The sequence below is a fragment of the Eriocheir sinensis genome, chromosome 31 (assembly GCF_024679095.1).
Source record: "Eriocheir sinensis breed Jianghai 21 chromosome 31, ASM2467909v1, whole genome shotgun sequence".
Taxonomy (NCBI): Eukaryota; Metazoa; Arthropoda; class Malacostraca; order Decapoda; family Varunidae; genus Eriocheir; species Eriocheir sinensis.
In genome coordinates this window covers 8,133,741-8,148,740 of record NC_066539.1, presented here as the reverse complement: position 1 = coordinate 8,148,740, position 15,000 = coordinate 8,133,741, and the positions used below count along the sequence as shown (strand labels likewise).

Below are 15,000 nucleotides of genomic sequence, written 5' to 3'. Positions count from 1 at the left end.
TTCCTCGTCATCGTCATTTTGCTCTTTCTTCATTTTTCTGCTACTTTGCCCTCTTCCTCCTCCTTTACTTTGTCCTCTTCCTCCTCCTCTTTCTTGTCATTGCTCTTCCCCTTCTCTTCCTCACTTATTTTTTCAGTTTTGCGTCGCCTCTTCTTGTTCTTGTTCTTATTATTCCTTCTCCAATTCCTCTTCCTTTATTTTTTTTAGTTTTTTTCTCATATTCTTATTGTTTTTCTTTCTCGTCTTCCTGCTGGGGTTTTTTATCCTCTTCTTCCACCTCCTCCTCCTCCTCCTCCTCTTTTTCCTCAGGTTAGATGCTAATGAAAAAGATAACGAAAAATCCTCTGATGTTTTTTAATAACGTCTGTTTCGAATCACTGAAGCACTTCGTTCATTGTTACGTGGAATTTTGTACCGGAGCACACACACACACACACACACACACACACACACACACACACACACACACACACACACACACACACCTGAGTAAGCGAGTAATTAATCTTAGGTCCATCATTATATCTCCACTTTCACTTTTTTTTGTTAGATGGGAGGAGTAAAAAAAAATGGAGGGAAAAAATAAGACTCTCCTTCCTTCCTCCCTTTCTCTCTCTCTCCCTCTCTTTTTCTCTCCATCTCTCTCTCCCCCTTCTTTCTTTGTCTTCCCTCCCTCCTTATGGTCTCATCTCTCTCCTCATCCCTCTATATTTTTTTCTCTTTCTCTTTCTCTCCTCCTCCTCCTCCTCTACCTCCTCTTTTTCCTCCTTTTTTTCATCATCATCTCCATTTCTTTCTTCTGATCCTTCATAATCTTTTCTTCTTCGTCTCCTCTCCTTCTTCTCCTCCTCATCTCTTTTTCTTTCTCTTCATCCTCAATGTTTTTTTTCTCTCTTCTTTCCTCTTCTCCTCCTTCTCTTCCTTCTTATCATCATCATCCTCATCATCATCTCCCTTTCTATCTCCTCCTCTCCTATAACATTTTTCATTCCTTCTCCCTCCTCTCCTCTGCTTTTTTTTCCTCCTTCTCCTCCTCATATCCCTTTCTTTATCCCATCTCCTGTTTTTCATTTCCTCCTCTTCCTCTTCTTCTCCTCTTCCTCCTTCTCCTTCTCCTCATCATCTCCCTTTCCATCTCCTGTTATTTTAATTTCCTCCTCTTCCTCTTCTTCTCCTCCTCCTCATCATCATCTCCCTTTCTATTTCCCCCTCTCCTAAACTATTTTTCATTCCTTCTCCCTCCTCTCCTCTGCTTTTTCTTCCCCCTTCCTTCTTCCTCCTTTCTTTATCCCATCTCCTTTTTTTCATTTCCTCCTCTTCCTCTTCTTCTCCTCCTTCTCCCCTCATCGATATTATTATTTTCGCCCGTCCCATCATCATCTTCTTTTCTCTTCTCCATCAATTGACGCGGCGGTTCCTCTATTTGGTCAGTCCGCTCCGCTAATGGGCGTTATTAATGATGCTTCAAATGGGAACTAAAACCCCCCTTACCCCCCCCCTCCCCCTTTACCCTCCCTCAATCCCCTTCCTCCCCTTCATCCATCCCTCTTTTTCTCCTTCCATTTTTTCCCCCTTCCTCTATACCTTCGAGTCTTTTATGTCCGCGAGTGTTTTTTTTTTCCTTCCCTCCCGAGTCGGTGTTTTTTTTCCTTCCTTTCCCTTTCTATTCTTCTTCTTATCTTGGGCGGCCTTTTCATCGCAGCGGGCGCGTGTGTGTCTTGGGGCGGGCGGGGCCTTTGTGGGCGGGGTTATATTAATGGTCTGGAGTATTGGTCAGGGAGAGAGAGGGAGGGAGAGAGGGAGATGGACAGTGGTATAGGAGAGGGAGAGAGAGGGAGGAGGATAAGGCTCTGGACATGGGTAGGGGAGAGAGAAGGAAGAGGAAGAGGAGGACGAGGAGGAGGAGGAGGAAGAGAGTGATGTAAGGAGGAGGAGAAGGGCAGCAGGGTCGTGGGAGGAGGTGAAGAAGGAGGAGAAATAAAAGGAGAAGCATTGGAAAAGCAGGAGGTGGAGGAAGAGGAGGAAGAAGAAGAGGAGGAAGGAAGGTGAAAGGATACTAAATGGATACAAGTTGATTGATGGTTTTCGCTCATAAACTGACCTTCTCCTCCCTTGCTTGCTTTCACTCCCTTCCCTCCTCCTGTCCCTCCCTCCTACACCCACTACCTCCACCCCGCCAGCTCCACCATCGTCAGAACCACCCTGTATAGTGAATCATCTTAGAAGGGAGGGGGAGAAGAGAGAGAGAAGGTGGAGCAGCGTGGAAGAGTTCAATGGAAGGGAGAGGTGGAAAGGGGAGGAACACAGTCTCTTCATAAACAAACAGATCACATTCCCTTTCAAAATCAAGGTAAACGCGGGTCAGACACATGCGGATGACTCAAGAACAACAAGAGGCGTCACTGAGAAAAGAATCTGGCCGCTGTAGCTTTGGTTAGGGCCGTCCATCTTGTCCATCCCGTGAAGAAATACTGGCTCATAGTCTCACACGTTTAGGGGTTTACACACCCATATTTGGTAAGGCTTTCGTCGAGGTTGCAGGTACTTACATGAGTTGATCAATGAGTTACGTTATAGTTTGACAAGACCGCAAAAACCCTCGCCGACTAATACCCTTTGTAACCTTTAGAAACATTGTTATGAGAGCAGAAAACGTATGACAATTATAGGCCAACAACAAGATACTTTTTGAGCGTGACAAGCAAGTGTTCATTTCCCCTCATGCAAGCTGAGGAAGAGGGGTCCAAAAACGTATGAGAATTATAGGCCAACAAGGAGATACTTTTTGAGCGTGACAAGCAAGTGTTCATTTCCTCTCATGCAAGCCGAGGAAGAGGGGTCCAAAAACGCCTAAAGCTACATGGTGGTGGTTCGCTACTTTCCTACGACACAAACAACGGAGACGTGTATTTTGAGTGACTTTATTGATCCTCCGACACAACCAACGTGCATGTTCAGTGAGCTTAACCTACGAGCATTCAGAGCTTAACCTACGAGTATTCAGAGCTTAACCTACGAGTACAGGAGTTTGAGCAGCATTGTTACGGCTCAGCAGCGCTTCAACAGGGAACAGATTTAAACGCAGCATCACTTTTTTTTTTACAACAAAGGAGACAGCTCAAGGGCACAAAAAAAGGAAACAGTAATAATAAAAAAGCCCGCTACTCGCTGCTCCTACAAAAAAGAATCAAAAGAGATGGCCGAAAGAGAGGTCAATTTCGGGAGGAGTCATCGCAGTAGAATAAATTAATAAACAGATAAATGAGTAAGTAGATAAATTAAAGATACAGAAAAAAAAGCGCGCTGTGTCCCTGCATGAAGTACGTTACGTTTTAACAAGGTGCAAACTTAACCAAGGAATGAGCAACAGCAACAACAACAGCGACAGCAACAGGAGCCACGGGTCTGATCACCACCTTAAGCTCTCACATAATTATATCATTTACAATCTAATTATAACTAAATCACAAAAGGAATATCACAAGTATCAATAATAATAATAATAATAATAATAATAATAATAATAATAATAATAATAAATAATAACAATAATAAATAAGGATAATAATAGCAAAAGACTTAGTAACAAAAATATGAGCAAAATCATATCCTGGGAATCATCAAATATAGCCTGTGAGTCTTTTTTTTCCTCCTCTTTTGTAAGCCAACAACGACGAGGAGACTAAAACAGAGCCAACTATGAGCTACACGTGGGAGTGAAGCAAGACAGTGAGAGAGGCGCCGCTACCACCGACCCCAGTAACCCCTCACTCACGGCTCTTCTCCCTCCTCTCCTCGACTCCTCTAGAACCCGCTGGGGGCCGCCGCGCGCAAGCTGGTGTCCCTCTCAGCGATGTCAAGTCCGTCAGAATACAGTCTTTCACGGTCAGTATGGGCAAACAGTGTGGGCCAAGCAAAGGACGAAACAGACCCGGCGAAGCAGTTGAAGGAAGGAAGAGCAATTGACGGAGACGAAGGAAAGAATACGAGATAAAAGTAAAGAAATAAGATAGAAAAGTAGAAAAGAAATTAGAAAGAGAAAGTCAAAAAAGAAAACCAGAAGAACGAAGTGAAAGAACGAGAACGGAAAAAGTTAAAGTATAAAGAAAAGTAATTTGCCAGAAGATGAAACGGAGATAAAGAAAGGAAATATGGTGAGAAAAGAATTGAAAGGATAAGGCAAAGGAAGGAAGGATAAGAAAGAGACAGAGACAAAGTAAAGAGAAAAATAAGAAAGAACAGAGGGAAAGTAAAAAGAAAGGGAAACCAGAAGAAGAAACGGAGACAAAGGAGAAAAGATGATAAAAAAGGAAAGGAAAAGTAGCAGAAGAAGGTAACCAGAAGAAATAGAGACGAAGTGAAGAAAGAGAAAGGTGAAAGATCGTGAAGGAAAAAGTAATAATTAAAGAAAGATCGGAGAAGAAACGAAGACGAAGGATGGAGACAATGTGATAAAAAAGGAGAAAAAATGACAAAACAAAAATGGAAGCAAACATAAGAAACGAAGACGAAGCAAAGAGAAAGAAAGGTGAAAGATCGAGAAAGGAAAAACTAAAAAAAAGAAAGGAGAAGCGGAGAAACGAAAACGAAGAAAGAAAAGGTGGAAAAAGGAAAAGAGGAAAAGGCAAAAAAAGAAAAAAAAAGCAAGGATAAGAAACGGAGACGAAGCAAAGAGAAAGAAAGGTGGAAGGCCAAGAAGGAGAAGAAGAAGAAGAAGGGAAGGCAGGAAAAAACAGACTCCACAAGATGGTTTGAATATAAAAGAAAAAAAAAAAAAGACAAGATAAACACACATCGGAACAAGGCCAACAAAAGGGGAGGAAGAGCTTAGAGGAGGAGGAGGAGGAGGAGGAGGAGGAGGAGGAAGAAAAAGAAGAAAACCGCCGTATAGTATGATGATCCGCCCTCCTCCTCTTCCTCCTTCGCCCCTTCCTCCTCCTCTTCCTCCTCCTTCTCCTCCTCCTCCCGAAGAAACCGAACACGAGTCAACACAGGAAGGAATGAAGACAAGAAAAGAAAGAAAAGAAGAAAAAAAAGCGAAAGAAAGGAGAGGCCAACGAGACGATAAGACATGCAGACAGACAGACAGAAAGACGGAAGGGAAGAAAATAAGAAATAAATAAAGGAATAAAGAGAAGAAAAGGAACTGAACAACGGAAAGAAAAAAAAGTGAAAGAAAGGAGATGCCGGTCAAACGGATGAATGGGAAGAGAAAGATATGAAGGAATTATGAAAGGAAGGAACGAAGGAAAGGAAGGAAGGAAGAATGAAATAGAAAAGGAAAGAATGAAGAAAGGAAATCAACCCAGACTCACACAACAACTGATTGACTGAGTGATTGACTGAACAAGAGACAGAAGAAAGAAGAAAGAAAGGAGGAGAAAAGAACCTCAAGAAACGATAGAAATAAAGAATAATTGATACACGTAACAATTCACGTGACTGACTGAGGAGTGACTGAAGGAGAAGTAAAAGGAAAGAAAAAAAAATGGAAAACGAAAAAAACAAAACAAAACAAGGACACTGAAGATTTGACTGAAGGAAGAGATAAAGAAAAAAAAAAGATAAAAACAAAATACAAAACAAAAACCAAAGGACATGATTCACACAACCCAAGAAGCAGCGTCTGAGTGAAGGGGTGACTCAAGCAAAATCAAATCGGGAGAGAAAGAAAACGGGAATAAGAGAAGAACAGGCGACCTGGATTCACACACCAGCAAAACGAAACACACCCACACACCCACACCCACACTCATCTCCATAACCATCCCATCGCCTGACTAACTGACTGACTGACTGACTGGGTGTTGCTTTGACTCACTTGCGCTGTGCCTTGAGGAGTTCGTTCTGCTCGAGGGTAAGCTGCGAGTGGCGGGTCTGCAAGGCGTCCATCTGTGAGGTGAGTGCCGTGACGTCGCCGTTTCCCGAGGAGAGGCTCGTCCGCACCTCCTCCGCCCGCTCGCTCATGTGTCGTAGCTCTTCACTGATGGCCTCCAGACGCTCCTGTAGGGGAAGATTAAAGGGTGGTGGTTAGTTGTTGTATGGTTTGAAAGTGTTAGTTATAATTTGGTGGTTTAAGGTAGTTAGTTAGTTAGTTTCTTAGGTAGTTAGTTAGTTAGTTAGTTATGTGGAATAGTCAGTTAATTGTATGGCGTGGATATAATTAGTTAGTTTGTTAGTTAGTTGTTATATGGCTTGGAAGCGTTAGTTAGTTGATTGGTTAATTAGTTAGATAGCTAGGTGCTAGTAATTATTGTACGGGTTTCAACTGTTTATTAGTAAGTTATTTAGTTTGTTATTCGATTCAAGTAACTGAGCAGGAAAAGAAGGCGTTCGTTAATTACTGTATAATTTGGAGATGTTTGTTAGTTAGTCAGTTTGTTTGTTTTTTATTCAGTTGGTTAGCAAGTTGATTAATAAGTTACCTGGCTAGTTGTAATATACTTAATCATTTACTTATTTACATTGATATACATTTAATGGATAGTTAGTTAGTTAGATAGTCATAGCTCATTTGCCTAGTCGGTTAGTTGAATATGTGGATAGATACACAGATATATAGATAGTAAGTTTGTTCATTATCCAGATGGATAGATAGGTAGGGAGTTAGATATTTGGTTAGATGGATCATTAGCTGGTTAGAGTTGTTAGTTAGTTAGATAATACTGCCATGTGGCATTGTTTATAGTGAGAGAGGAATAAGAGAGTTAATTAAAGGAAAGGGCAGGTGCTACGCAGGTGTGTTGGTGAAGGGTGAGGCAGACAGGATTATTACTTTATCGTTCATTCACACATACACACATACCCACACATACAAAGCAAGCAAACAAACAAACACACACACACAGACTTCCCCCCCACACAGTCCTTCCACCGAACAAAAGCAACAAAACAAACAAACATAAAAACAAGACACTACGGAAATAATAACATGCAAAAAAAAAAAAAAAAAAAAAAAAAACAAGAGTAACAGCAGCAGCAAACACCGCAATAATTAAAACATATCACGGAACATTTACTTTGCATATATTATTATTGTCGCGGCAGGGGAATAAAAAATGGAGAACAGGAAGCGAGCCAGAAAAAAACCCACCCACGAAAAAAAGAGACAAGGTTGGTGGGGGAAAAAATAAATATGCGTGGGTATTAAAACAAGCGTGTGGGAAAAAAAAGGAAAGTATAAAACGGCATAAATAAAATTGTAATAAAATGAATTAGCATATAAACAAACAAGGTGGGACTGTGGTGATGGTGGAGGCGGTGGTGGTGGTGATGGACAACAACAACAACAATAACAACAACAACAACAGCAAAAGAGAAAATGATAACAATAATAATGAAAATGAAACAAGAAAAAAAGTAAAACGGAGTAAATAAAAAAAAACACATGCAGAAATTAAATGAAACAGCAACAACAACAACAACAACAAAAAGAAGAAAATGACAACAATAAAAAAAATAATAATAATAGTGGAAATGAAACGAAAGTAAAAAGAGTAAAAAGAAACCAAAAACAAATAATATAAAACTGAAGACTAAAAAAAATGAAAATACAAATGAGTTTCACAATGATTTAGTTGCGAAAGAAGCGAATTTAACACAGCAAAAGAAAACGGGAAATAGAAAACGAGACGCGGTATGAATGCAATAAACAATGAAGTATAACGTTGAAAAAGAAAAATGGAGAGAGAGAGAGAGAGAGAGAGAGAGAGAGAGAGAGAGAGAGAGAGAGAGAGAGAGAATAATAACAAATGTAGGCAAAGCAGAAAAAAATAACCTCATGCAGACAGCACAAAAAAACAACAACTGCAAAACACACACACACACACACACACACACACACACACACACACACACACACACACACACACAAACACGAAAAAATTAGTTAGGAAAAAGTATCATTATTTAATTATAAAATACAAAGATGTGAATCACCTCTAATTAACATCCTTTACTTTTTCTTTAACCTACCTGTTGCACACACAAACACACCTGACATCAACACACACACACACACACACACAACAAGAACAACCACTAAAAAAAACCATACACAACAAAAACTCACAAATAAAATAAAACAATATATAAGAAAAAAATCAAGGAAGAAATAAATGGAGAGAAAATCATAAAAAAAACTAAATCTTCAGGAGCATGAAATAGAACAAACAAAAGACTTAAGAATGAAAAAAAACACACAAAATAAACAGAAAAAACAAGACAGAGAAATTCAAACCTTTATGACACACACGAAAAGACTACAAAACACACACACACACACACACACACACACACACACACACACACACACACACACAACACAAACAAACAAACAAACAAACAAGGCCAAGCGCACTACGCCGAACATAAAAGAACAAGAAAACTAGAAAAAACGAACCTTCAAACCAAAGAAAGAAAACAACAACAACAACAAAAAAAATCACACATACAGGAGGAAAAACAAAACAAAAACTACCGAATACCAAACCTAACCTTAATCTAAACCAAAGAACACAAACACACATACACAAAACAAACTACCCCAACAAACACACACACACTTACACATAACCCCCCCCTCCCCCCACACCACACACACACACACACACACACACACACACACACACACACACACACACACACACACACTTGTCCCTTACCCTCCTCACCTGTCTCTTCTTCCACTGCAGGTCGTTCTTGAGGTCCCCCGCGTCGTGGCCGGAGTCGGAGCGCGATCGTTTGTTCTTGGGTTCGTCCTCGCGTCCTCCCACGACCGTCTGCGACCTCGAGTGTCCCTTGGAGTACTGGTAGCCGGAGTCTCGCACGACCTGGCGGGCGAGTGGGAACAACTCATCCCGGCGCGTCAGAAGGGCTGGCATGTACTTGCAAATCTGTGCCGCAGCCTCGTTCACGGACACCTGTTTTCGGGGGGAAGGAGCTGTCAGGTGTGCGTGCGTGTGGGTGTGCGTGGGTGTTTAGAGGTTGTGTGCGGGCGGGGGTCTTCAGGGTTGGGGGTTTCTTGGGGTATCTCTGGGGTGTGGTGGGAAAGAAAGGGTGTAAGGGGTAAGGGGGTTGTGGGTAGGCTGTTTGGCTGGGTAGGATGTGTTTGGGTGGGTTAGGTTGTGGGTAGGATGGTGATTTGGTGTTTGTGTGTTTGTATTTGTGTGTGTGTGTGTGTGTGTGTGTGTGTGTGTGTGTGTGTGTGTGTGTGTGTGTGTGTGTTTGTATGACAGTGTGTGTGTGTGTGTGTGTGTGTGTGTGTGTGTGTGTGTGTGTTCAAGAACGTATGGGATAGATACAAGTTCATGTGCGTGTGCAGGTGGACAGCTCAAAGCCTAAGAAGGTGTACAGACAAATGTGCGTGTGTGCGTGTGTGCGTGTGTGTACGAAACTCTCCCAGGTGTGAAGACGAGACAAGACCAGTTCCTCTAAAGCAGGTTCTTCAAAGTTCGGCTTGGTCGCGACACAGAGATGCTTCGCGATTGATTAGACGCGCTTTTGGGTCAATGCAAATCTTTACAAATGGATTAACACATATAAACAGAGGGAGGAGACACAAAACTCATTACCAACTCGTATTCACAGACATTTCAACGCCAAAGTACTAAAGCTATATGAAAAGGCTATGGAGAGGTTATTGGGGGCTTTCATGGGATGCTTTATGAGACTTAAGTGATGGTTTTTTATAAGTCTTCTGGGCCATGGACGGGAAAATACACTGACCTAATTGAACGTCTCTGTGGCCTTTGAAGAGATTTGTACTGTAAGAACTTGAAGCATCTGGGAATACGGGCCTTATTACAACTATTAAGAAATGGATCGTAATGTTTAAGCTGAAAACAAGACTCAAGACCGTTTGAAGAACACTGCCCTGAAGGATGTAACTCAATACAACTATCCTTTGGTTCCTTCCCGTCCTTCCTTTTCCTTTACTTATTCTTATCCAATGCTCAACCTTTCCATCTTTCTTTCTTTTTCTTCTATCCTTCATTACTACTTTTTTTTTTTAACTCCTCCTGTTCCTTCTTCCATTCCTAAAGCTATTTCTCAAGCAATTCCCTTCCTCTCTCTTCCCTTCCCTTTACTTACCTCCATCTCTCCCTTATTACCATTCCTCACCTTTATTTCCCTTCCTCCATCCTTTAACTCTTTCCCAATCCTTCTCTTCCCTTCGCTCACTTCCTTCCATCCTTAATTACCTCTGTCCAACCTACTTTCCTTTCTTCTATCCCTTATAAAAACTCTCTCAACCCCTTCCTTCCCTTCCCTTCCCTTCACTTACCTCGTGCAGAGTCAGAGGCTTCTCCGGTTTCCTCTTGCAGTCGAAGCGTCCGTAGATGGCGGCGTACTTGCGTATCTCCTCCATCCTGCGCGGGTCATCCTCACTCATGTTCATTATGTACTGCGGAAGAGGGAGAGAGAGAGGTGAGCAACGGGGGCGTGAAGGTGAGGGTGGATATGAACAGCAGGAAGGTGTGTGGGTAAGATATGATGAGTGATAAGTGAAGGGAAGGGAAATGAAGGAAAGGGTTGCGAGAGTTTTTATAAGGAATGGAAGAAAGGAAAGTAGGTTGGGCAGAAGTAATTAAGGATGGAAGGAAGTGAGCGAAGGTAGAAAGTATGTATGGGTAAGGTATGATTAGTGATCGGTGATTGGTAGTCAGGTGTGTGGAGAGGAAGGGAAGGTGGGGAGGAAGAGGAGGGCTGGGGAGTCGCATAAGGGGAAAGATGAAAGGAAAAGAAGATGGAAAGGGATTGTATTTTTTTTTACAACAAAGGAGACAGCTCAAGGGCACACACAAAAAAGGAAACAATAATAAAAAAAAGCCCGCTACTCGCTGCTCCTAAAGTATGTGTGAGTTAGGAAATCTCATAGGTAAAGTGTGTGAGTGTGTTTTGAGTGTGTAGCGACTAGGTAGAAAGTATGTATGAGCATGTATGTGTGCACCTACGTATGCATGGACGTGTGAAGGTATATATTTATGATAGGTATTAACACACATAAAGGAACAAATCATATATATTAATTATCATTCATCCACTCCCTCGTATTTCCACTTCCATCTCTCTCCTTCCTCCACCTCCCACCTCCAAAACCTTCAACGTCCCCCCTCTCTCACCCAAAGGCAAAAAATCAGTAATGGCAACATGAAAAAAAGAACGGAAAAAAAGGAGAACGAACGAATGAGGAACAATTATCGTCGGCCATTAAACGCTCCACGTAAAACACCATTACATCAATCAACTGCAGAACGAAAAAAAAAAAGGAAAAGAAGAAATAAATAAATGAAAAGTTGAAAAAAAGAACAGGGCACAGATTAGTAACCTCATTAAAACGGCTAAAATGCACAAGAGAGAAAGAAAAAAGAATGGAAAAATCCCTCGGCAGAAAAATATCATAATAAAAATAAAACGAAAAAATATAAAACTGATTAGCTAACCCGTTAAAACTTGTGAAATAGAATATAGAAAAAGGAAAACAAAAAACAAAAGTAAATAACAACAGCAACAGCATCATCATCTAGATATCACTCGAGAGGAAAAAAATGAGGAAGAGAGAACTGAAAAGACAGAAAGAGAGAAAGAGAAATAATTGAACAGACAGACGACCGGACGGGAAAAAAACCTAAAAAAAAGGAAGAATGGAAACGAGGAATAACAAATAATTTTAAACTTGGAACCGAAGGACAACAACAACAACAACAAACAAACAAACAAACAAAAAAAAAAAAGAAAATACAATAAACGAAACAACGCAACAACAAAAAATCCAAATAAACAACAATAACAACAAAAACAGGAGGATCGAAACCCCTTAAAACGGAGGAGGAGAAGCGAATCAACGGTAATAATAAACAGGATCCGAATATGAAATCCAACTCCACATCGCACCAACGCCGCCGCCGCCGCTGAATAATTCCAAAGACGGCAACAAAAAAAGAAAAAAAAAGTTAAGAGAGAGAGAAAGAAAAAAAGGGAGAGAAAATGAAGGACCACTTTTAAACAGATGAACGACGAAACGAACGAACGAACGAACGAACGAACGAACGAAACGCCTGAGGGAGAAAACCCGAAACTTTTTAGGAAGCGAAACGAAACGAGGAGAGAGAGAGAGAGAGAGAGAGAGAGAGAGAGAGAGAGAGAGAGAGAGAGAGAGAGAGAGAGAGAGAGAGCTAGTGAAAGAAAGCGTCCAAGAGAAAGAAACGTAGACAAAGAGAAAAAGAAAGCGAATGAGAGAAAGAAAAAAAAAAAAGAAACACGTTATCAAAATATTCAAACTGCCAAAACAGCTTAACTATAATATAACTTTTGCAGCCGAAGAATTGGAGAGGGAGAGAAAGAGAGAAAGGAAGAAAGAAATAATGAATGAAAAATGGAGGAGAAAAAAAAGACGAAAGAGCCGGAGAGAGAGAGAGAAAAAATAAGGGGTTAGAGGAGAAAAATTTCTCTTCGCCTGAAAATAGTCGGAGAGAAAAAGGATAATAAAAATACTTAGCCAAAAAAGGAGGTAAAGGAGGAGGAGGAGGAGGAGGAGGAGGAGGAGGAGGAGGAGGAGGAAGAGGCAGAGGGAGGAGGAGGAGCGAAAGACGAAGGAAAGGATGAAGAATGCCAGAAGGAAAAGGAGGAGGAGGAGGAGGAGGAGGAAGAAAATAATGTCAGAAAGAAGGAAAGAGGGAGAGAGGAAGAGATGAAAGAGTGGAAAGGAGGTAATGGAAAGAGGGAGAGAGGAAGAAGAAAAGGAGAGACAAAGGGAAGAGAGAAGGAAGAAAGGGAGACATATGGGAAAGAAGGAAAACAGAAGGGGGAAAAAGGAAGAAAGAAGGGAGGAAGGAAATGAAGAAGGGTTTTGGGAGGAGAAAGAGGGAGAGGAGAAAGAGACGAAAAAAAATCAGGATATGAGAGTGGAAGGAGGAAAAAGAGGAAAAGGAAAACGGGAAGAAGCAAGGAGGAAGGAGGAAAAGGAGGAAGGAAAGAAGAAAAAAAGGAAGAAAATGAGAAAGAGGAAGGAGGAAAAAGAGGAAAAGGAGAACAGGAAGAAGAAAGGAGGAAGTAAGTAAGTAGGGGTGAAGGAGGAAAAGGAGGAAGGAAAGAAGCAAAAAAAGGAAGAAAATGAGAAAGAGGAAGGAGGAAAAAGAGGAAAAGGAGAACAGGAAGAAGAAAGGAGGAAGGAAATAAGTAGGGTGGAAGGAGGAAAAGGAGGAAGGATAGAAGAAAGCGGGGAGGGAAGGGGGGGAGGGGCTGAAGGGAAAGAAATAACGGGGGAGAGAAGGAGGGAGAGAGAGAGAGAGGGGGAGAAGGGGAGGGAGAAAAACAAAAAAAAAAAAACCTTGAAGGCAAAAATGTCTTGTCTGAAATGTCGGAGGTAAAAACACATTGGCACTTCAGCCCTTAGGAAAAACCTGGCACCTTCCTCCTCCTCCTCCTCCTCCTCCTCCTCCTCCTCCATCACACTCCTCCTCCTCCTTCTTCTCCACCCTCTTCTTCGTTTTCTTTCTCTTTGCACTCTTCCTCCTCCCTTCCTCCTCCTCCTCCTCCATCACACTCCTTTTCCTCCATCACACTCCTCCTCCTCCTCCTCCTTCTCTTTCTTCTCCACCCTCTTCTTCGTTTTCTTTCTCTTTGCACTCTTCCTTCTCGTCTTCTTCTTCCTCCTCCCTTCCTCCTTCTCCTCCTCTTCTTCTTCTTCTTCTTCCATTTCGTTTTCTTTTATCTCTTCTCCATCTTCCCAGTCACTCACTTGATCTAGTTCTCTTCTTTCTCTTTTTTTTTACCCTCCTCCTCCTCCTCCTCCTCCTCCTCCAGTTCTTCTTCTTTTTCCTATACTCATCTTTCTGCACCTCCTCTTTTTCTCCTCCTCCTCTTCTCCTTCTTCTTCTTCTACCACCTTCTTTTCCACTGTGCCTCCTTCCTCTTCCTCTTCTTCTTCTTCTTCTTCTTCTTCTTCTTCTTCTTCTTCCTCCTCCTCTTTTTTATCATCTTCCGCTGATTATTATTATAAGATTATTTTTCTTTCGCCTTAATTTTGCTCATATTTTTTTACTTCGTAGCGCCCACACCCCTCCTCCTCCTCCTCCTCCTCCTACTCCTCCCCCTCCTCCTCCTCCTCCTCCTCTTCCTCCTCCTCCTCCTCCTGCTCCTCCTCTTCTTCTACAGCAACCTTTTTTTTTTATCAATTTTATCATCAATCTTCTTATCCTCTCTCTCTCTCGCTAGCTCCCGCTGGTCCTCAGTTTCGAGCAAGGACCACAATCCAAAAGAGAGAGAGAGAGAGAGAGAGAGAGAGAGAGAGAGAGAGAGAGAGAGAGAGAGAGAGAGAGAGGAAAAAAAGAAAAATGAGAAAGGAGCAAAATGTGGAGCCTGAAAATGCCATCACGGAAGGAGGAAAATAAGAGGAAAAAAAGAGGAGGAGGAAAAAAAAGTCCAGACAGCTAAGAAAGGGGAAAAAAAAGGAGGAGGAAAGGAGGGGAAAAAAAAGGGACACAAACGTATTCTTTTTCCAGGAGCGAAATTTCTTCTTCTTCTTCCTTTGCAACAACCTGTGTGTGTGTGTGTGTGTGTGTGTGTGTGTGTGTGTGTGTGTGTGTGTGTGTGTGTGTGTGTTGATGATGATGATGATGGTTGTGGATAGTGACTTCTTTCCTTTTCCCCTTTTTCTTTTCCCTCTTCTTCCTTTTTTTTACTTTCCTCCATTTCCTTCACTTTCTCTCCTTCCTCCTTTCCTCCCTTTACTCTCCTCATCTCTGTCTTCCTCCCCTTTCCTTACCTCCTCCTTCTTCCTCTTCCTCCTTTACTTGTTTTCATCCCTCCCTTTCATCCCCTTCTTTCTCCTTCCCTCTCTCTTCTCCCCTTTCACACTCCTCCCCTTCCTCCTTCCCCTTTCCTCTCCCTTTCCTCTTCCTTCTCCTCCTCGTCCTTCCTCCTCCCTACCTCTCATTTCCTCTCACACTCTTCCTTCTTTCCCTTCCTCTTTCCCTCTTTCTCTCTTCGCTTCCTCTT

The 15,000-nt window shown here is 41.9% G+C and overlaps 1 protein-coding gene across 14 annotated transcripts in view; it reads right to left on the bottom strand.

Moving 5' to 3' along the window:
* LOC127005851 (NGFI-A-binding protein homolog) overlaps window positions 1-15,000 on the bottom strand; it is a 193,014-nt gene that overhangs the window by 29,971 nt on the left and 148,043 nt on the right. For 9 of the 14 annotated variants that reach the window (XM_050875129.1, XM_050875131.1, XM_050875133.1 and 6 more), the window contains 3 exons: window positions 10,286-10,405; window positions 8,664-8,921; window positions 5,822-6,003 (listed from right to left, as the gene is read on the bottom strand). In XM_050875129.1, the coding sequence (XP_050731086.1) occupies window positions 5,822-6,003; window positions 8,664-8,921; window positions 10,286-10,405 (560 nt within the window). The remainder of the gene's footprint in view (window positions 1-5,821; window positions 6,004-8,663; window positions 8,922-10,285; window positions 10,406-15,000) is intronic. The other 5 variants (XM_050875136.1, XM_050875141.1, XM_050875143.1 and 2 more) reach the window with 2 other exon arrangements.